Source organism: Crocodylus siamensis, chromosome 10 (assembly GCF_052110815.1).
Source record: "Crocodylus siamensis isolate JL-2025a chromosome 10, ASM5211081v1, whole genome shotgun sequence".
NCBI lineage: Eukaryota > Metazoa > Chordata > Crocodylia > Crocodylidae > Crocodylus > Crocodylus siamensis.
The window spans coordinates 19174228-19195880 of record NC_143404.1 but is presented as its reverse complement, the minus strand read 5'-3'; the positions used below and the strand labels follow the sequence as shown (position 1 = coordinate 19195880).

Below are 21653 nucleotides of genomic sequence, written 5' to 3'. Positions count from 1 at the left end.
TCACATGCTGATGAGGCTTTGGACAGGGACCTTTGGAATGGGGGCGATGTCCTAGCAGGGCCAGATGCTCACCCTGATGGGGAGAGGAAAATGGCAGCAGACTCATATTCAGAGGTAATGGATGAAGGAGGGATTCTCAGAATCCCCCACCTCACATGTTTTCATTGTGCTTAGCTGAGGTCAGGTAGCCTTATGGATGATGAAGTGATCTTCTGACCAAGTCAACTTGAGTATACTGTATTTATCTTATTTGGTTAGGCTATAAGGTGCACATTTATCCTGCCTTCAGCCTTGTGGCTAGCAGGCAACAAGGCAGAGCACTCTGGCTGCCAGCCTTTGCTCCAGATGTGGCGGCATTTCAGCAGCATTGTGCTCCACAAAGCATCCTGGCACACACTGGGACTAAAAGGGTCTAGGAAGAGAGAGCCAGCTCCTAAATAGTCTACATCAGCTCTTACTGAGATCTCCAGACCTGAAGATCTGAGGGGTCTCATGCCCATCTAGTGCATCATGCACTCACAGATTAAACCATGAAGTGGCCACAGGATGAGTCAAGATTCTTCTAGCCTTTCAACATTTGAGTGCTGGATATTGTGATACCCTCTTCCTAGGACTGAGGCACCAGGAGCTGATTGCCCTGAAAGAGTACCCATCAGGCAAGTCTGCTCCTTGTGTAGCCTTGATCCAGACACAGTGGCATTTCTAGTTACTAAACAGGAGCCAATGCTCTGCTCTCCCATCACCCACCCAGGAGTTTCAAGCCTTGGTAAACAGCCTCAGTTAAGAATTTCCCCTCCCTTTCCCCAGCATTCAGCACTGTAATCTCTGCAATCTCCCTGCATGGGAGGAATTCCAGGAACAGAAAGGCTGGCTTCACCTCTCAGAAAGGGTTAAAAGTCATCACCATGAACAGAGATCATAAAAGCCAAAGCAAGGATGTATGTGCCTCTCATGGAGCTTTAGTCAATGCAGCTTCATGGTGATTAATACCCTTATCTGATAACCAGCTTTGGAAGATAAACATGAGACCCCATTACTTAAAAAGGAGAGCAGGGCGGGAAAGCCCCAGTTTTTAGGTCACAATTTAATTTCCAGTCTGCTCCTTTTACCACAAAGGAGCCTGCAGGTCTCAGAAAGGGCCAACCGTCTCCTTGTCCTATCCCAGGTCAATGGGGAGGGGATAGGCAGAACAGAGGGGGTCAGAAGTATTACTAAGACAACTGTGCTAGCAGGGAGCTGCTGATCCTTCCTTATCCCCCATCTACTTTAGGAACATAAGCCACTGCTGACAGTATTTTGCTTTCATAAGGGTAGCAACTGCTCTTCTGAAAGCCAGACATTTTCATCGTGGTTTCATATCCCCATCTCATCCAGCAGCACGGCCGAGGTCAGAGCCCCAACTGGGCAGAAAGGAAGAGCCAAAGAATAATGAGAAGACAGGCTACTTGTGGCTACTTGTGACCCAGGAGCCAGAACACACTGGATGTGGAGCAGCGCAGCTCCACAGAGTCTCTCCTGACGTACATCAGTGGCAGTGAAAGGATGGTCAGGCTCCAACTGCGCCTGATGAGCTTGGGGAGACCATCTGGCTCTTCACCTCAAGCACAACCAAGTTTGTTTGATGTGCTGTTAGCTTATACAAACAGGGAAGAAATAATGCATGAGCTTAAGCCCATAAAGCCTCTTTCCTGGTATGGCTAGATTTGGAGAGCGTTTTGGAAAGGCCAGGCTCTTGCTGCAGCTACCTGACAGTCCACTGCTGTGCAGCTCAGAAGCATTTGTCCAGTCTGTCCTCAGCTTTGGCAGGGCTCAGAAAGCAAGGCTGCACCTCTCACTTACCTGTCGGTGGGCGTATGTTATTCTTTAGCTATGTCACTTACTACCTTAATCGGTACATTTATGGATGGAACCTGTACATGAGCCCCAAGGCAGATCTGGTACGTTAGAGCAGATGGAAAAGCTCCCCTTGACTTTAGGGATGTCTCTGCTTCTAGCAGGGCTGAACTAAAACCCAGGAAATCTTCTCCCACAAAACACATTCTGCCAAATATTTGCAGCTCCAGGAGTAAACCTTCAATTGTCCCTCGTCCCACCTTTGCTTGACTACAAGCAGTGCTGGAGCTTTGATTGAGCCTATGGAGGTATGTCAGGCATGCATTTGGTCCAAGGACTCATGTCAAGGAGCTTTAAATATTCCAGCTATATTTTAAACAAGCCGAAAAGCTTCAGGCCCGAAGCAGCCCGGAAGGAGAAGATTGCTACCCAAAGATTGCTACCCTTGCAGCAGAGTAAATAAACAATGGCTCTAACCAAAGAGATTCAAACTCTACCCCAACATTTCTTGCATCTTCCTCTGGAGCGGATGAGGATGCTGCCGAGGGAAGGTCTCTCACCAGGTTCCTTCCACTCAGCACTGCGCTTTTTATAGAGTCTGGGCTCACCTCATGTAAACAGAGCCCTTTGGAAACGGTGCTGCCATTTCTGCCTGTATTTATCCGGCTGTTGTTATCTAGTGCAGTGGTTCTCAACCTTTTTTGTACCAAGACCCATTTGCAATCATTGATGGCCAATCCCAACCCAGTGTCCTTCACTCCTGATCCACTGCCCTCCCAGCCCCCGGGTCCTGAGTGTGTGGGAAAGGGGGTGGGTGTGTGGCACACTGGGTCGGTACTGGCCATCCATGTTTGCAAATGGGGCTGTGGACAGCTGGAGTTTGAGACCACGGGTCAGGCTGCAGATCCCATTTTGCATGCAAGGCCTGGTTGCTATGCTAAGGTTTGCTTCCAAGAGACAACGAAATCCACTGCACCACGCATAGAGCTAGTAACAGAAGATCCTCAAATGGAGCAAGGGTATCAGCTAGGGCAGGGGTTCTTAACCTTTTTTGTGCCATGGACCCCTTTGGCAGTCTGGTAAAGCCTATGGACCCCTTCTCAGAATAATGTTTTTAAATGTATAAAATAAAATACATAGAGGTTAGTGAAAATAAAGATGTAATTTTTTTCCCACCCAAGTTCACAGACCCCCTGAAATCTATCCGCAGACCCCTTGGGGGTCTGTGGACCCCAGGTTAAAAACCCCTGAGGTAGGGCAAAACAGCTTTTCAAGTCTGGACCTTAGCAGGGTGGTAACTAGCCACCCCCTAGGGTGTCTGTTCAGAGGGTGTTAACTAACCAGCAGGTCAACTAAAGAGATAGATGAAGGGGTTACCTGGAAAAGGATCTTTAACCAGCCATTTTACAGCACAGAAGGAAACTATGGAGACAGACACAGACTCTACATTTTAGAGAAGCCATGTGCACATGGGTAAGGGAAGAATGTGGGGCACTGTATAATTAAAGGCTCTTAAGGGAGTGATTTGGAACACAATAACAATGCAGGGCACCTCCAAGACTAACTGCGCATTGTTAGGTAGGTAGCTGTTACAGGCACTAGAAATTCTGTGTTATGTTCATCTTGCAGTTGGGATATTTGGCTGAAGATGCAGCAAACTATCTGGTTGGAGCTGGTATAATGTTGCACAGTGTTGGAGCTGGCTGCTGTGCTGTGCGGAGGCTTGTGTTACACAATACTGCTCTGTTTGATTTTAAACACTGGATGTAGTGGACCTCTGCCAGGCACCTTGGTTCTGAGTGATTTCTGAACACCGCAGCATCCTTGCCACCTCTGACATAAGCCCAAAGGGTACTCAAGAGAGAGGCATGGGACCTGAGGCACAGAGCTGTGTGTAGGCATGTGTTATTTTGTTCAGAGCTGTGCATTGTTTGCCCAGCTAAAGTAAAAAAAAAAATGACAGTTTTTTGAAACCCTTACAGAAACCTGTGCATCTTCTCCACTTTTGCTCTCATCTCTCTGAAGAGGTGAACTGTAAACCAGATGGCAACTCTGGAAAGGGAGAACTGAAACTCCTGGAAGGACAGCACTGGTCCCAAGAGCTAATGAATATGGTCAAGAGACCAGGGCTGGTACCTACTCAGACCAAGGGAAGTTTAAGAGCACCTAGGGAAATGGTTCAGATCGACATAGAAGCCAGGAGGGCAGTGAGCCAAGGGAACCCTATAAGGAATGTACAAGACATCCTGGCTACTCAGCAAAATGAAATAATTTCAGTCCAGCACTTGCAGCAGGGGCCTTAAATTAGGATCACTAGGTTCCATGCCGAGTTCTGCATTTGGCTCTGTCTGTGGTCTCGGATGCTGCACTTCCTTTTGTGTGCTTCAGTGTCTGTTCAGAAAGCACAGTACTGTACACTTTACAGCCATGTCACAACATATTAGTGGAGGGGTGTCAAAGGTATGGTCTACAAGCCACATCTCTCCTGCAGCGCACTATCATCCAACCTGCTGTGCTGGCCATGGGTCTCAGAGTTGACCCACATACAGTATGTGGCACACTGATTCTGATCTACGTGCTGTGGGGTTGATCTATGAACCCAGCTGGCTCATGGACCAGCTCTGTGCCATTCACCCAGCTCACAGGACCCAGTGAGTTTGACACCCCTGTGTTAGGGAAAGTCTAGTTGTACTTGTCAGGGCTTTCAGCATTAGGCATGAGTGTCACAAACAGACAGACAGGATCCAAACACACATACACCACTTAAAAAAAAAAAAAAAAGAGGTTAAAATTAATAGTAGCTGTTCTGCAATTTACAGTTAATCTCATGCAAAAATACAGATCTCACAAAAGCTTGTAGTGTTATCTAGTCCACGCCCCAGTCATTGGAGGCTTGTCACCTTCAGTATATTCTCACTGTATAAGAGCTGCACAGTGCAAGGCACGACGTGTCCACATGATGATTAACAAGACATTTAAACCCACAGCATCACTGCCAGTAACTGAACCGGATTTTAAAAATTAACTTCCCACCACTCTGCCACACAGCTGGTTACACAAGGAGGCTGCTGCTACTGCTGCTGTAGAGGGGTTTTTAATGCTGTGCTTTGTGTTAAGGCCCTTGAACTCTGAGGATGAGAAAGCTCCAGAGACTGGTCATAACAGTTTCTGAAAAGCATTTCTAAAATGCCTTCTGTGGTTTGCTCCTACTAACCCAAAACAAATTTGGACCTCCTGAAACTGAAAAGCTGCAGCTGTCAGGGGTCTGCCCAGGATGGAGGTTTGGTTTGGGTTGGGTTTTTTTGGGGCTGAGCAAAACAAAAACAAAACAAAGACACTGCAACTGTGGCTTGTATTCACAAGCAGCACTGGCATTCCTGGCCCCTGGAGCATCTGGCCCACTGTGCAAGGCAGAACAGGCCAGCTCACCAGTTGTGCAAGACCCTGGCAGAGGCACAGTGCTGCAGGTAGCTCCAGGAACTCTGAATTGTCCAATATTGATCAGTTCCCATGACACCCTTTGCTTTGTCCCTCTTAACACATCTAATCTTCCAGATATAGGTAGAGCTAGGCAACAAATCTGGTTGTTCCCTAACCCAGTTACAAACATGGTCTGAGTCTGTAGCACACAATGGATTTTTACCGTGGTCCTTCATTCTACAGCTACTGAAGAAACAGATGTGGCCAGGTCTTTTTGCTTCATTTAATTACAAGCCAAATTTCAGTCTCATCTATATCACCATGGCCTTTTGAAGTCAGCAGCATCACTCCAGCACAAGCCTGGTACAATGGAGATCAGAGATCTGGGTGTGTAGCAGCAGCCGCTCACTTCCAAACAGACTAGGAAGTTTTAAATAATGTATGAAGACAGAGGATTGAGATGCCCTTTTAAAGGAATAGCTAGGCAGGGTCCAGCCCTGCTGAGTAACATCTAAAAACAAACTTTAAGACCAAAGGAAAGAGTGTTTGGATTACTCAGAACCCAGAGGAAGCTTCACCTCCATGCCCCCCCAGCAAAAATTTGGTGTCGGTCTCTTCAAAACAAACTCAGCAGCGCGTAGAAAGCAGCAAGTTGGCCTGGCCTCAGCACATGGCCATCCCAGTAGATAACAGACAAGGAGATAAGGGTTTCTGGGACCCCAGGACCAGCAGCAGAGATCTGGAAGGGAAAGTCAACGCCAAGAGCCAGCCCCCCTGCCCACCCTTGCCTTTCTTTAGAGGACTTTTCAAACCCACAGCTAAAGCTACCCTCCTGCTACAGGCAATGCATTTCCTGCGCTGGGATTCTCTTTACCAGATTGGTGTTGATTTTGGGTAACAGTGTGATGTGAACAGTTCATGAATAAAACCCACAGACAATATGGCTTCAAAGGTCTCCTTTGGGAAACTGCAGCCAAACAGACAGGAGAGATGGTCTAACACCCCTCAGGGAAGCAAAGGACAAACACAAACAGGAACAGCATCATGGGGCAGGGATAGGCTATTTATACCTTTCAAAGCACTGCAGAAAAACCAACACCGCCTATAACTCTTGGTTTAATAAAAGGTATCATTTTGGAACCAGCTGGGAAATTGCAAGGAAGTTGTCCTTTTCTGCAAGCTTTCAGGATCAAAGTCCCTTCGTCAGACTCTGGGAAAAGTACAGATGGTACAAGATGGTAAAAAGTCCCCATAGGCCGAAAATAAACTTCATTTTTGCACAGAGGGAGCTAAAGATGGAAGGCTGTCCCACTGGATCCATGAGAATGTTATTTCCTACCTATGGGGACTTTTTAGCATCTTGTACCATCTATACTTTCCCCAGAGCCTGACAGAGGGACTTTGATCCTGAAAGCTTGCAGAAAAGGACTATTTTCTTACAATTTCCCAGTTGATCTAATAAAAGGTATCATTCTAGAACCAAGAGTTCTAGGGGTTTTTTGTATGTCTTTTTGCTCAGACCAACACGGCTACCAAGCACACCCCTTTCAAAGCACCGGACATTCACCAACTAATGAGCTATCACATTCAGTATCACTATCCTCAAGCTAAGGATGGAGAAACTGAGGCAGGGATGTGTATGCACAATATTTATGCTAGGGAACAGTACAGGTGTCCTAATTACTGGTGCTCATGCAGGAATATGGGGATGCCTACCCCAAAAGGAGCACTCTGTGTGCTCTTCAGAAGAACATGCTATAGAGTTGGAGCTAAGAGATCCATTTTGGCACCAACATCTGTGACCCAAGCTGGGCCATGGAAGGCAGTGATTTGCTCATAGAAATGAGCAAATCATCTCTATAGGCATTGTGAGAACCTGGAAGCAAAAGCAGGAAGGCTTTCCCCCCAGCCAACACTTCCTAATGCACAGAGACAAACCAGAGCTATTAACCCAGTGTTGGGAGAGCATCCAAAATACACTGCTGGGTCTTTGCTAAGTCACCTTCCTGAAGTCCTTTGTCTCCACTATTCCCTACCCACAAAACCCAAGGTCCAGGGCAAATATTATTATGGCCAATTGCATTCACTGTGGTGGAAAATCTGCACACACAGCACTCCAGCAAGCACTACAGATGGCTCTGTGGCATTGCCTACTGCTGCCCTATGCAGAGACAAGGACATGGCCTCTGTGGCTAGAAAGCTGTAAAGGTGGGTGGGTCTCTAGACAGTACATCCCTACAAATCCTATAGGGCAGGGGTCGGCAAAATTTTTGGGTAGAGTGCCAAAAACACCCTCAACCTCAATTTGTAAGATGTTGGCATGCCAGGGGTCGATGGTGCTGGAGCCGTGAGGGGCCCAATCCCCATTGTGGCAGCGCAGCCCCTGCCTGTCCCTGCCATCCACTCTGAGGCACGTGTGCCAAACAAAATGCCTTTGCATGCCATGCTCTGGCACCTGTACCAACAGTTGCCTACCCCTGCTATATGGCCTGAATATCCTCTGTGAAGAGCTAGAGCAGTGGTTCTCAGCCTTTTTAGACTCAAGGCTCCTTTTTAGACTACTTGGAAAAGGCCAGCTCTTAGCTTTCACTCTTTTTTGCCTACAAAAAATAATAGAGAACTTTTTCTGTTGTGAAGTACTCAGAAATAGTCCACAGCTATGGATTTCTACTTGAAATCTCTGAGTTTATGTTGTGAAGGACATTTTAAACTCAACACTGCTAACATTGTGTGGCACCTCTTAAAAGGATCAAGGCATCCCAGGGTGCTGTGGCACCTTGGTTGAGAATCACTGAGCTAGAGATTCAGCTCCCGCTGAGTCAGTAACAGCCAAAAACCACTCAGAACCATGCACGATGGCCCATATCCATCTCTCTTGCATGTAACACAAACAACTGTCTTGGTGGCCATCCTACCCAGAGGGCATCCCCAGAATGCCAAGAATTTGTAATCCAAATGCACAGAGCAATAGCAGAGGAAAGGGAAAATAATGGCACATGGGACAAGAGTGTTTCAGGTGAGGTAGTGTCATGATACAAAGGGAATACAAGGGAGGTTTTTCCATATTTTATGAGCTGCAGAGCTGATAGACAGAAAGGGGGTTATCAGAAGCCAAAAGCAAGATCTAGTCCTTGAGGTCAGTGGCAGAAAGCCTATGACAAGCTTCAAGAATTACATAGGACAGTTTTAAACTAGATCTTGAGAAAGCAGAGGGAGCAAGGGGGGCTGTACATGCTATGCTCTGCATGCAGCAGCCTGCATAAAGAAATAAGTGCTGAGACGAGGACTCTGCTAAGCAGCACGAGGGGCTGTGGCTCAGTCGCCCTCCCCGGCACATACTGGCATCTGCTTTTCTAAACTGAGTAGGAAGCAATAACCCCCTCAAACAGCCCCTGTTCATGTGACATACAGCAGGCATGTGCTTCCAGCATCAGGTTCATTAGCAAGTCAGTAGGGCCCAAGGGCCACCCTGAGTTCCCCCCACGTGCTTTGAGAAGCAGAGTACAGACAGGTTGCCTTGAGGAATGTGCAGGGGTTGCACTTCAGCCCCTGGCAACGCACAGTTGTGGTAATAAACACCGACTTTCAATCAGGGGCACAAAAAAAGCAGACTCCCGTGCCGGGGACAGCTGTGGAGTAAGGAGAGACTCCTGTCCAGACTCCTGCATGCAGGGACGGGATGCTGTGCGTAGTGAAGTGTGCTCCTAGCTGGCTCCTTCCAGCCCAGCTGAGAGCAGGATAAGGGTATTTTCTCAGCTGAGACCAGCCCTTCCCGTTTCCGCCCATTGCTGAGCACCATCGGGAGAATCAGGTGCAGCACCAAGGCCACCGTTGTGACAGCATTTCCTATCAGTTTAACCCTTCCTGTTCTGGAGGGGCCAGAGGAAAAACCCACTTAAAACATTAACCAAGATAAAACCTGACAACCTCAGCTACGTGTGGAGGGGGCCGATTAGTCATCAGCTACATCAGACACATTCTGTAAAAGCCCAGATCCTTTTGTCATCTCCACGTTTAATTTTAGCATATAGTAGTCAGCTCGGAAAGCAGAAATTAAAATAGATCTTTGGGCAGCTTTTATTACTGACTCTTTTCTAACCTAAACACATCTCCATCCCACTCCATGACCCATACATTACACAACACTTGGAAAACACCAGCAGTGGCATTTGAGCCCCTTGCAATAGGAGGTTGTCATGTTTTGGCTTATTACAGCCAGTGGGTTAAGTTTTAATGAAACTTTAATTACTCAAAAAGTTGAGGGAAAAAATCCACATACCAACATAACCTTCCTTTCTAATGAAACTCCAGGATGCATCTACGCTTCTAGCTGACTCCACTGGTTCCTCATTGTCAGAGAAAGGTAGCTAGCTGTATTCTGATCGTCAGAACACATCAGCATTTTAGAAGATACCAGCCAAACTGGCCCAAGGAAAAATTATATTCAACCTGCAAAGCCTGGATATCAGCAGCGATTCAGTGGCAGGGGGGCTTCTGCAGTGATTCAGGAGTGAGGTAGGTGGGGGCGAGGAGAGAGGAAGTTCACATGTGCTGCAGCAGCAGCCAGGTCAGAGGCACTGGCTTGCTATAGAACAAGAAGTGTTATTTTGGCCCTCTGCTCCTATGGGTTAGCCCATTGCAGTTTTGCTTTCAGGATTATTTCTGCATGAAAACAATCCTGCTGGAGGACAAAAATCTTGGCTTTTTACAAAAAATTTCTAATTTCAAGATTCATTCCAACAACCCTCAATTTCCATTTATTTCTATACAAAATGTTTCATTTACAATAATTATACATTTGAGGGGGAACAAGACAAAATTATGGGACCATGAATCTCAACAGTTTCTACAGGATGAAAAATCGGTTTCCCATCTAGCTCCAGGTGATAGTAGCTGGGTTTGCATCATTGCCTGTTGCTGCTGACCAATGGAGAGCTCGAGGCCTCAAAGCTACCAGAGCACTTGCTCTGGAAAGCGGCATTTCCAGGTTACAACAAACTCTGGAAACAGGTGCATTTTCCCCACCACATGCAATGCAGGACAGCCCAAGAGCAACAGGAGGCCTGGTGAAGGTGAAAAGGAGGAAGATATCAATTGCTAGGTCTGCTCATCCTGGTTATTTCCTTCCCACATGACTGCCCTGTGTAGATGGTTCAGGTACCAAATATCCAGACTGAGGTGCCAGGGAAGTCACCCCATCACTAACATCACAGGAGTTTGTTTTAACCTGAAATGGGCTGGAAATGGAAACCCCCATGTGCACAGTCCTAAACTTCCTGCTTCTGAGAGTAGCTGAGCAGGGTTGTGTGTCTGACTACTATGGCTCACCTGCACCATCTCATATGGGAGGAGAAGAAACCAAGTACCCATATTGTATGGGGATGGAAAAAGAGCCCATCTACAAATGTTCAAAACTAGCAGGAGGGATCTGTCTGAGGACAAAGCTTCTGGGGTTTTGTACCTAGGCCCCACTCACTGCCTCTGCTTTTTTACTGTTACAGTACCCTGTAATTTTTGCTCCCCAGGATGACACTGAAAACGGAGATAGCCATCTGGGATAAAGGAAGATCACCTAAAGGAAGATCTTCAGTACTTGTTCTCTATTTTATACTGAGCTATAAAAAAGTGTTGCCTTATATTCCTGTTAGAACAGCAGCAGCTCAGTTTCCAGGGGAAAGAATGGCTGCAATGTGGGGGAGAGCTCTCCACTTGCCTTGGAGAATAACAGCTGGGATGATCCTGTATCTCCCCACCCTTGCCCTCTCCTCACACCCTTCCACTGGGCGCATTCTAGTAGAGGCTGGGATTCCTGTAGCAGAGTTTTAGGCAGCAGATCAAGAATGATTCAGGGTCCCTCCCTCCCACCCACCCCAATATCTCCTCATTCCTGTGGTGAGTGGAGCCAAATTTATCCCTTGTGCATCTCCCCTAGCTTCAGTAGATTTAAGCCATGGATGAATTTGGCCTGAAGACTGATATTTAAGAGAAGCAAAAGGTCACCATAGAGCAAGCAATGGCAAGAACAGTGAGTCCAATCAAGGCTTTATTCTTAGTTGTTTAACCTAATGCCCACATTAATGAGAGGCAGGCCAGCACAAGCAACTGAACTAAAAGGCTCTCTCTTCACATCACTCATGTACGATTTGGCATTCACAAGCCATCATGCATGCACAGGAAATAAACTCTCACAGAAAGCCAGTGCAACAGTTCAAGTTCCACTGCTCAAGAGATCACAGGAGCAGATGAGAGGGCTGGACCATTGCTGGGGACAGAAATGCTCTGCCATTTGCATCACCAGAAGCATTTAATGCAGTGAAAAGAGGCCTAACAGGGGCCAAGAACCAGATAAGCATTAAGCAAAGATAAAGGCCTGGTCACATGTAGTATCAAAGCCACACCAGATGCAGATAAAGGCCAGGGTCTAGGAAGTATTGGAGGTGGGATGTGACTTCCCTTTACCAAACCTTGCAGGTAGGCGAGGGGCCCCAGTACATGCCTAAGGTTTCCCTTTAAGTGTTGGTGCTTATTCCAGAAACCAGAGAACACACAGAGGGTTCCCAGAGCCTCTGCATGATAAACAGAGGGACAGCAGGACGTTTACATTCGCATGGAGCAGTCCGGGTGCCAACAGCGATTTATTATAAACATTACAAGCAGTGAGCATGACTGTTGTGCGAGTTACCATAGAAGGCACCTAGGAAAGAGGCAGCAAAGCAGCTCTCAACACAGGCGAGCCCCAGCCCTTATTCGGAGAATGAGGCTATGCAGAATGGGTAGGCCAGGAGGTAAACAGATCCTGCTATTCTTACACAAGCTACTGCTAAAGTAAGTGTCAATCCCCACTCTGCCCTGCTCTCCAGAAGTTGTCTTTTGCCTGCTGTTTTACACGTGGATATCCCATTTTGCTCTGTTGAGAGCCTGTCCTGGATTTCCAGGGGTGCACCAGGCAAGGGGCTAGCCCAGGCCAGCCTATTGCAGCTTGAGCACCAGTCTTAAGACGCATGAAGAAAAAAAAAACCAGACTGAAAGCATCTCTGAATGGACACCAAGGAGCAGGGGCCACTGTTGACAGCTTTGTACTTCAGCCCTTTAGTCTGATGCTCTGCTGGTCCCAGGAACGTGAGTGTTGATGAGTCCCAGGGTCCCAGCAGCATGCCAGGGGAACAGGATTGCATAGGACTCGCTTAGCAGGGGAGCGGGACTCTGACACTGCTTGTGTGAAGTGCTGGTCCTGGCTTCACAAGACCACATCAAAGCACTGCGTGCACAGGGCGACAGGGACAGCCATTTGTTAACTACATGTACCTCAAAACCCCTCTTCTCTGCTAGGCTGGTATCACCCTCACCTTACAGGTACAACGGAGGCAGACAAAGGAGTCTAAATTAGTGGCAGAGCTGGGAAGAAAGTATCCAAGTCTTGGCTTCTAGTCCCCTGCTGAGGTAGACATGCAGTCAGACCAGCCAAAAGATGAACAGTTAGCAATAGGCTCAGCGTCATGCAGACCTCACCTACAAGTCCCTTCAACAGCCATGGCAGGCCTGTAAACCAGAGGGCTGGGCAGCAGAGAGATGACTGGGTCAGTTAGTGCGGCAAAGAGCTGCTGCCTTCCTCTCTCAAACACCACCCCCCACTGGAAGTGGGCACTCATCTCTAAACGCTGAGCAGCTCCTGATGAGAAAATATCCCATACACATTTCCACTGAGGAAACACCACCCATCCTTTCACATAGGGGAAGAGGAACTCTTCGCCCTTCAGAGTCTGCCTAGTGCTAACGCAGGGCTGAGACTCCGGCATTGTTTGACTAAACTCCTGGACTTCAGAGCATTCTCACCTTACCAAACAGAAGTGACCCTTTGGGCAGCTCTTCCTCCTATTTATTACTGTTACCATTGTCCTTAGGACCTGCAGCCCTGGGCTAAGACCCCACTGTGCTAGACACTGTTGCACCCACCAGCCCTGGCTACATCAACTTCATTTACATCAAAATCATCCCTCCCTTCCAGTCCAGAGATGCTCCTCCCAGATCAGAAAGAAGCGATCAACTTCAGTAGTGGGATCAAGTGTACAGCAGGTTTATTTATAACTACAAATCAAAGCCCAGCCACTCTGCAGATGGGCTCCACAAACTACAGCCGTGTTCCTGGAATGCGTGTCCATGGCAGTCCCAGACAGGGTGATCATACCCCCCAGTACAGCTCTGCTGCCTGCCCCTGCTCGACTGTGGTGTGTAAGATGCCTTTGGCAGAGCAGCTCTCCTGGGGATCAACCCAGCGAGAGAGGTGTTGATCGCTTCTTTTAATTGGTACTTTCGTTATTGCACCTATTCTCTCAGATCCTTAAAATGCATGGGAGTTGTAGAAAACGAATCTTGAATCTCTGAACTTGGGCAGCAAAGGAAAGTCCCAAGTCACCCACTTCTGCTTCCAGTCCAGGTTGCTTTCACCTCCTCTGCGGCTCAGACAGTGCCCTGCTGCCCAGTGGCAATGCATAAGGGGTGCACAGGGGTGAACATGCACACAGGTGTCCGGGGGGGGGACAGGTGAGAGTGCTGGTTCTCTCCATGACAGTGCCGGCTGGGGAGTGGGGGTGCCAGGAGAAGCAATCTCCATGGCCCCCCCGCAGCTGATCACGCTGATCTGGAAGTGTCAGTGGCACACTGCTGCCCCTTCCAGGTCGGTGGGATCGGTCGCGGTCGGTGGGATTGGTTGCAGGGGGACTCCCCTCAGCTGCTGACTGGCTGCTGGGGGGGCAAGTGCCCCCCCGGACTCAGGAGACACCAGTCACCTATGTTGCTGTCCCTCACCTCCTACAGACGGGCCTAGTAACAGACCTTGTAACAGGCGTTCGGTTCCTCCCAGCAGAAGGAGGCTCTCCCAGGAGAGACCACAACCGTCCTCATGGCCGGGCTTTTTCTCCCAGGGTAAGAATGGCTGCTCCAGGGAGAAATAACCGGGGAAGAAGCAGGGTTGGCTTCCCCTGGGAGAGCGATGCCTGCACCCCCTGGTCAGCGCCGCCGTGCTGTCCTTCACAAAGGCTGTCCCCGTGGCTGAGGCTGTTGGGCGCCGGAAGCCAGGGTCCTCACGGGATGGCCACGTTCTCCGAGCCAAGGTGATCTCTTTTATTGGACCAGCCGCGCAACACCCGATATCACATCTGCTCCGCGAGCCCTGCCTGCCTCGGTCCTTGGACCAACAGGGCTGCTCCCGCCCGCCCCACAAAGGGACAAGCGTTCAGGTGACAGCAGGCTGCTCGGGATCGGGCCCCTCGGGGACGAGCCGGGCGGACTGCAGCGGATAAGCCAGGCGGGAGCCCGGGCTTGGAAGCGCTGCTGTGCGGCCAGGGGCGCCCGCGGACCCCCGCAGCCCGGCGCGGGGCGCACCCCGCAGCCGGGTCCCCCCGCGGCACCTGCCGCGCCCGCGCTCACCGCTCAGCCGCTCCATGCCGCCGCCGCCGCCGCCGCCCTGGGGATGCCCGCGCCGCCGGGCCCGTGCAGCGCCGCCCGTGCCGCCGGGACGCGGGGTCTTAGTGCCCCGCTCCCGCCCCTCGCCGCGATAGGGAGGGCCGCTCCCGGCCAGGTGCGCCCCGCCCCGCCCCGCCCCGCGCGGGGGGCCTGCGGGCGCCTCCAGCCCGGCTGCTCGGCGGCCGACTCGGAATCCGACGGACCCTCCGCCCCCAGGCCTCCCTCGGAGGCAGAAAGGAGGGGCCGCGAAGGACCGGTGGGTTGAGGAACAAAATGACTTTTCCCCCGGCTCCCCGCTGCCAGGCCCCGGGCTGCGAACAGCACCTGCGGCCCGGCCTCTGAGGGAGACAGGCCTGTGCGAGGGGCGCTGAGAAAGGGGCTCTCCTAAGTGACCGCACCCCACAGTACGGCCAGGGCAACCCGGTTCAGCGTCCTTCCTCCCTGCTGCTGCGCCCGGGCCCATGCAAAGGTGCCGCCTGTGTGCATGACTTGGAGCCGTCACCCCCGCCGGGGGCCCGCGGCTCCCCGCGCCTTGTGGGGATGCGGCACCTCACACAGCCGACCCCCCCGGGGGTCCGCGGCACTCGTTTGTCTGCATGGGGACAGAGCGGCAGGGAAGCGTTCCGGCCCCGCTACTCGCTCGTCTCTGCAAGGAAGAGCGGAGGGAAAGCTTGAAGGACTCAGCCCTAAGGGTTAGGAATGAACAACTGTGAGGTCTCTGGGCTGAAGCAAGGTCTTTTCTTCCCTTGAAACAAAGGCCAACCCATCTTCCCCCTCCCAGCTCAAATTGTGGTTAAAGGCGGAGGGACAGACTCGGGCTGGAGCCTACAAAGCAACTAAAGGAATCACTAACTAGGCTCCATCTGGCTTGTGGTTGTGCCTGCAAAGCACTAAAATTAGCAGATTAGAATCGGCCAGAACAATGGTCTTCAAGCCGAAGGTTTTAGTGCCCCAGGCCCCACCCCTGCTTGATCCTGGGGGAGAGAAGGATGGGAGAGACACTACTTGCCTGCAGGGACCGGCTTTCCTAAGACCTCAGTGGACTTGCCTAGGGAAAGGAAGGACTGGTGTGAATGTACCTTCAGGTGCTATAGACCTGGGAGCACACAGATATGGATGTTAGAGAGACACAGACAGCCTATATGATGTCTACTGTCCCCTTAAAATATTCTAGCATGTACTAGCATATACCATAGTCCTCTCCCCATTTTCTCCAGTCGAAGAAAAAAAAAACCCCTTTTGTGTTTTGGGTAAATCACTTGGTTCCTTTAGGATCGTTTGCTTCTGAAAGCACCAGCAGGCATACCGAGAGAGCAGCCTCCTCCAAGTACCCTTTGCTTCGTAGTTAGCTGCTGAATCTCTTTTCCTGCCAACCTCCCCCAAGCCTGCTCAGTAGGAGTTTTATTGTTGATTTTAACAGGAGCTGGTTGACACACCTCTTGCTGTGGGGTGCATATGGGTAGATGGGGTTAGAAAAGTGAAGGAAATTCACTTTTTTCTTCTTTAGGATCAGGGCATCCTGTCTCACATCAACCCCCCCCCCGACACCTCCCTTCCCAACTCACACTTAAGCTGGATGTTTTGACCTGAGAAGAGAGCCCTTTGTCTCCCTTACTGTGAGCTATGGAGTAGAAATCCCAGCGGCACATGCATGCATCATACTTACTGCTATGAAAGTGCATTAGGACTTTAAGCTTGAAGGGTAAGGTGGCAAGATTTTGGGCCCCAGGACCTCAGAGCATCTGCTTTACCCATCCTTCTGGAAGATCATCCGGGAGACTCTAGATGCCCCAGGATAAAACACCAGGGCACAACATGAACAAATAAAGCACCTCGAGCACATCTTCCTCAGTCAGAACCTTCACAGGTGGTAGCCCAAAAGCTTCCCCTCTTCTTCCCTACAAGCCCCCTCCACCCTGCTCTTCAAATTCATCCAAAAAAGAAAATGAAAAATCATAGCTGCCTCTCCCAGTTAAAAATATTCCTAGTGAGGCTGGATCCTGCCAGGATCTCTCTGGAAGGACATATACATTACTGTATCCCCGCCCCAAAATAGGAAAAGGCCTGCTAGGGATGAGGATTGGCAACTATGTTATATTCTGACAGGTCAGACTACTGCAATGATCTCATGTAATGTTACTTAGCAGCTCTGTGCCTCAGTTTCCCCATCTTTACAATGCAAATAAAAATACCTCTTCTATTTATGAAGGATATTTAGATAATATTTGCATAGTGCTTTGGAAATTAAAAGCTCTCTAAGTGCTAAGTGCTGCTGTTATTGTTAGTGTTATTATTATTAACATATTGGGAGTCCTGAATCCCCTGGGGGTTATCGTCGACACTGCTGTTTAGGACTGAGGTTCCTTATAGCTCCAAACAGCTGAGTTTGATTTAGGGAGTTGCAGTTTTATATTATGAGGTGAAATCATTATAAATACAATTGGCCGCATTTACTGCTGCACTAAAGTAGACAGAAGCAATTACCAGCACAATATTACAATCTTCACTTCATCCCACAGCTGATTCCACACTGGCATAAAAGCTTAAAGAGCCACTGCTGCTTGCTGAAGAGTGATTTTCTTCCCGCTGTTCCATCATCATGGTGCCAACTGGGTGGATCTGCAATGGTGCCCTCTGCCAGCAAAGCAAGGCTATGGACTAGGGTGATTCCATAGCTCCTGACTGCAGTTCTTTGTGCAGTGAGTTTGGCATCTTCACCTTAGAACATCCCAAAAGGCACATCCTGCAGCCTCTTCCTGGGGACCCTTTGCCATACACCTGAAGCTGGCCTCTGTGGTGGTGCTAACTTGATGAAAGGGACAGAACCCAGCTGATGAAAAAAACCAAAGTAGAAAATATCCCTTGCAGATTTTTAAGCTGACCAGTGTAGACAAAAATTGAAAAGATCCATTAGCTCATTAATTCCATACCCTTTGTGAAAGTAGAGCATTACTCCACTCCCATAAAAGAGAACATACTGACTGATTCAGTACTGGGTACTGACCCTGCTTTGCTAGCCACAGACTGGAGTGCCCAGTTCTGAGACCTTCCAAAAAAAATCATGCCAAAGAAAGCACACAGGAAATCAGAGAAACATACAAGGCAGCAGGCAAATGCATTTGTGTTGACATAGCATATTAGTAAAAAAACCAAACAAACAACAAAAAACCCACAGTTTCCCCCAGAGTTAGATGAGAGTCCTTATAAAATCCTTTATTAGCCCCTGCAGAAGACTGCAATACTGATTTGATCTGGAACAGGATACCTCTGGTCACTAAGCAACCCTGGAAAAATCTAGCAAAAGACATAAAAAAGGGAGACGCTGCTGAGATTCAGCTTCTAATAACCAAATGTAATATGTCTCCAATCCCTTTGTACTGAATTGCCTTACAACTTCCATAACCAGCTATTTGGACAACTGCTATTAGGTTCCAAATAAAAAGGATGTTGTACAGACTGTTGCCGTTCAAGACAATGTCTAAATGGAGAATCTAAAGTGCGGCCCACAACATTAAAGCACCCTTCTGACTTCTCCAAGGCTCAGGCCTAGATAGTTATGGAGTTTGGGTTCAAGGCCACTTATAACCCTTACAGCAGCAACAGCCCTCTGCACACCTGATGGTTGGGAAAGAGCCAACCCAAGTCCAAGGCCTGTGTAAAAGGCCTGGGAAGGCTGGGGACTGAAGGTGACAAGCTACTGTTCTGGCACTATGGGAGGTGAAGCTGGCATTAGTATGGATAAGGGGAGCAAGGTGGAGCCATGCTGGTGGAGCCCTGTGGTGTGGAAACATCAGAGTTAGGGAAGCATGTGGCACAACTAGAAAGAGCGTGGCCTTGGATCATGAGTCTAATCTCTCTGTGTCCACCTGTTGTTAAAGACCTGCCAGAGTGCTTCCTGGGAAAGTGCAGAACAAAACTCAGCCCAGAGAGAGCTCTACTGCTAGCTCTTGGACTGTCTTTCCCCCATGTTTTAGTGTCTGGAGGTTGTTTTCCTACTGCAGGAAATGGAGAGACCCAGTCTGTCCTTTATCTTTCACCCATTTGTTCGTTACATTACCAGGCACAACTGCAGCATTTGCATTGCAGGGGGTGAGCACTTTCATCACCAGGATCTCTACAGTCAGAACCGGAGCATGTTCCATGCTCCCAACCCTGGGGAATGTATGAGGCTGAGAGCCAGGTGGAAGAGGTACACCTATCCCAGACTCTGAGTGGAGCATCCTGTAACAACCTTCATAGCCTTCAAACACAATGCCCTCTTCGGCTTTGCAGTCCCTGAGCTGCACACAAGTATATTCATTGCTGGCAGCTGGGGAAAGGAAAGCAGAACAAAACTATCACTGCTAAATGGCTGTCATGCGCCGTGCCATTTCCAGCAGATACCAATAAGGGCTGTAGGGAGGGCATGGGCGGCCCATGTCACAGGGGAAGAGGTAGTTTAGGCCTGCTCTATTCACCTTCCTCTGCAGTGTAACCTCAGCTCCTGGGGCTGCTGAAAGAGGAAGACGACAGCCCCTCCCACACCAGTAGGTGGTTGGAGAATACCAAGAATCCTGCTGCTAACAGGAATTGAAACAGGTGCTGAGGGCCTGCCTCAAGGGAGTTGGGAGAACCACAGGTGGCAAGGGGAGGGTTCCACCCCTTCCCTAGGAGCCTGCCACGAAGCAGCAGCCAAGCCTGGGGTGAAAGGGCTGGGGAGGCAAGAGGAAGGAGAGTACCTAAAACCTGTCACTGCATGTGTAGCAGATACCCGTTCTCCCTGCCACCACAAAGGTAGAGCTGGTATATAGACATGAGTGCTTCTGAGAAAGTGAGGCTCTGAGGGAGGCCAGGCACTCAGAAAGGCCAGAGAGTTTACTACAAACCAGGCTTCCACCCCCAAAATGTGGCCTCTGAGGCCCCCAAACTGTATTCAGAATAAAAAAGAAAATAAAGGAAACCAAGAGCATAAAAATATCTGTGAGGCTTCAATTCACTCTACAGGGTTCCAAGGAGAGGGGCCGCCGCCTCCTATGGTACAATATAGAGAGAGTTATACAGAGCTTCAATATAGAGATCTTTCTATATATATATTTATAGGTATGTATATATTTATAGTGCAGTGCATTTAAAACAGCCGCGCTTGCTTCTTCAGCTCATTCCTCTTCCACAGGGCCAGGCGGTCAAACTCCGCAATGGTCATGCCGAAGATCTGGTAGAACTCTTCTTGCGACAGGTGGCGCTGGGGAGAGAGCAGAGAGGTGCTTGGTGGTCTGTGTGCATGACGGTGGGGACCAAGGCAGGAAGGGATGGGCCCAAGTGGCTGTTCACAGGCTCAGCCTGTGTAAGAGGGTAAGGTATGACTGTGGTCATGTGCAAGTGTCACTGAGTGTTGCTGTTTGTGCACATGTGGTTGTAACTGACTGCACACAACTGTGACTCTTCAGGAACGTGTGCGACTGTGACTGCCTGCACACATGATTGTGGCTAGTGTGGGATGTAGCTGTCCATTTGTGACTGAGGCTGTGTGCATGTGTATCACTGTAGGCATAAATGACCCTCTCTCTGAGCCTGGGGCTGGGCACAGATCTTGCCTGCCAGTACTGACCCTGGAACACTGCACTAGTGACCCCGCACCTTCCTTAGATTTGGCTCTTTCTGCTGGTTTCATGCAGCCAGGCCCCGCCATGATTTTCAAAGGAAACTTCCCATGAGAAAAGGAGCATGATGCTGGCTGGCATCTGCAGGGTGATGGCTGGGGTAACAGCAACAACCCCTGCTCCATCTGCAGGGACCTCGTGCTGAAACACATCAGGACTCTATGTTGGGAGACAATGTCTCACAGGCACGAGGGCAGCTCACTGGCCCCACCCAGCCCAGCCCAACCCAGCCACTATTGTGAGGCTGCTTTGAGGAAGGACTTAAGTCAGTCTGAAAGCAAGTCTCTGTGGGGGAAGAAAGGACCAGGCACAAGCCCTCTCCCAAGGACATTGTGCAGAAGGCTTCACTAACCTCTAACCGAGTCCTGTCCACATCTTTGGGCAGCCGATTCCTTCCCCTGGTGGTTACCAGAAGCAGCTCATAGGGATATATCTGCAGAGAGAGATGGGATGAATAGGTTCTTGGACCTGAGAGACAGGGAAACAGGCTGGGGAGAGGGGAAGTGGGGTCAAGAGCTGAGTTATCTATATCAGTTAGTGGATTCATAAAGCTATGGGTCTACAAGGGCTCACAGCATAGTGGCTAGTCCATGATCAAATCCAGTGTTGCTCATTGGTGCTGTTCTCTCGGTGGGGAGAATACAGATCCATCTTCCATAGCATAACTTTAACCTCAGGCTGAGCTTCTAGGCAGGCATGCTGTGCAGGTAGGAGGCTGACTTCCAGAGGTGACACTAAGCTAGCAGGCCTTTTGCACTCTAGTAGCTCTTCAGGCTGAAGCTGATGATCTCCTGGCTCTTCTCACAGAGCAGGAAAGGAGCTATCATTGTGCCCCACATCCCCTCTCTGCACAGAATAGGTTGAAGTGCCCAGAGCTTGTGTCTGTGGTGACCCATCCTATCACTACCCCCACCAGCTAGTGTGCTTGTTTGCTGGGCAGAGCATTTTGAGACAAAAGCCACTCCAGTTTTGTCTGAGGTGGCCATACACAGGGAATGGGGTCATGCAGTACAGAGCCAAAGGGATAAAATAAAAGTAAATGCAAGGGGTTTCTGTGGGAATGTAAAACCTCTGAAGAGGCCTCTATCCAGCCATGGGCTTTGGAGACCACCACAGGGGCACAGGAGATGGAAGAATGGGATATTGCCCATGGGACAATGCCTTTGGGATGCTGCCCAGATGGAATTCAGGGATAAGATGGCATTGCTGGAGATGGGAGCTCTGATGAAAAGGAACATAGCCTCTTGGGGATAGTCTTACCTTATATTCTGTAGGGAGAGAAAGAAAAGGGTAGAGTCA

At 49.5% G+C, this 21653-nt stretch overlaps 2 protein-coding genes across 7 annotated transcripts in view; both read right to left on the bottom strand.

Moving 5' to 3' along the window:
- AFAP1L1 (actin filament associated protein 1 like 1) overlaps positions 1 to 14908 on the bottom strand; it is a 50985-nt gene extending 36077 nt beyond the window's left edge. For 2 of the 3 annotated variants that reach the window (XM_090020807.1, XM_090020806.1), the window contains exon 1: positions 14680 to 14908. In XM_090020807.1, the coding sequence (XP_089876933.1) occupies positions 14680 to 14695 (16 nt within the window). In that variant the 5' untranslated portion in view covers positions 14696 to 14908. The remainder of the gene's footprint in view (positions 1 to 14679) is intronic. The other variant, XM_090020808.1, reaches the window with a different exon arrangement.
- A 2269-nt stretch (positions 14909 to 17177) lies between these two features.
- The window catches only part of ABLIM3 (actin binding LIM protein family member 3), a 103345-nt gene continuing 98869 nt past the window's right edge, over positions 17178 to 21653 (bottom strand). For 3 of the 4 annotated variants that reach the window (XM_090064867.1, XM_090064868.1, XM_090064870.1), the window contains one exon: positions 20898 to 21622. In XM_090064867.1, coding sequence (XP_089920993.1) covers positions 21438 to 21622 — 185 coding nt within the window. In that variant the 3' untranslated portion in view covers positions 20898 to 21437. Of the gene's footprint in view, positions 19937 to 20706; positions 20788 to 20897; positions 21623 to 21653 lie in introns of those variants that run through there. The other variant, XM_090064871.1, reaches the window with a different exon arrangement.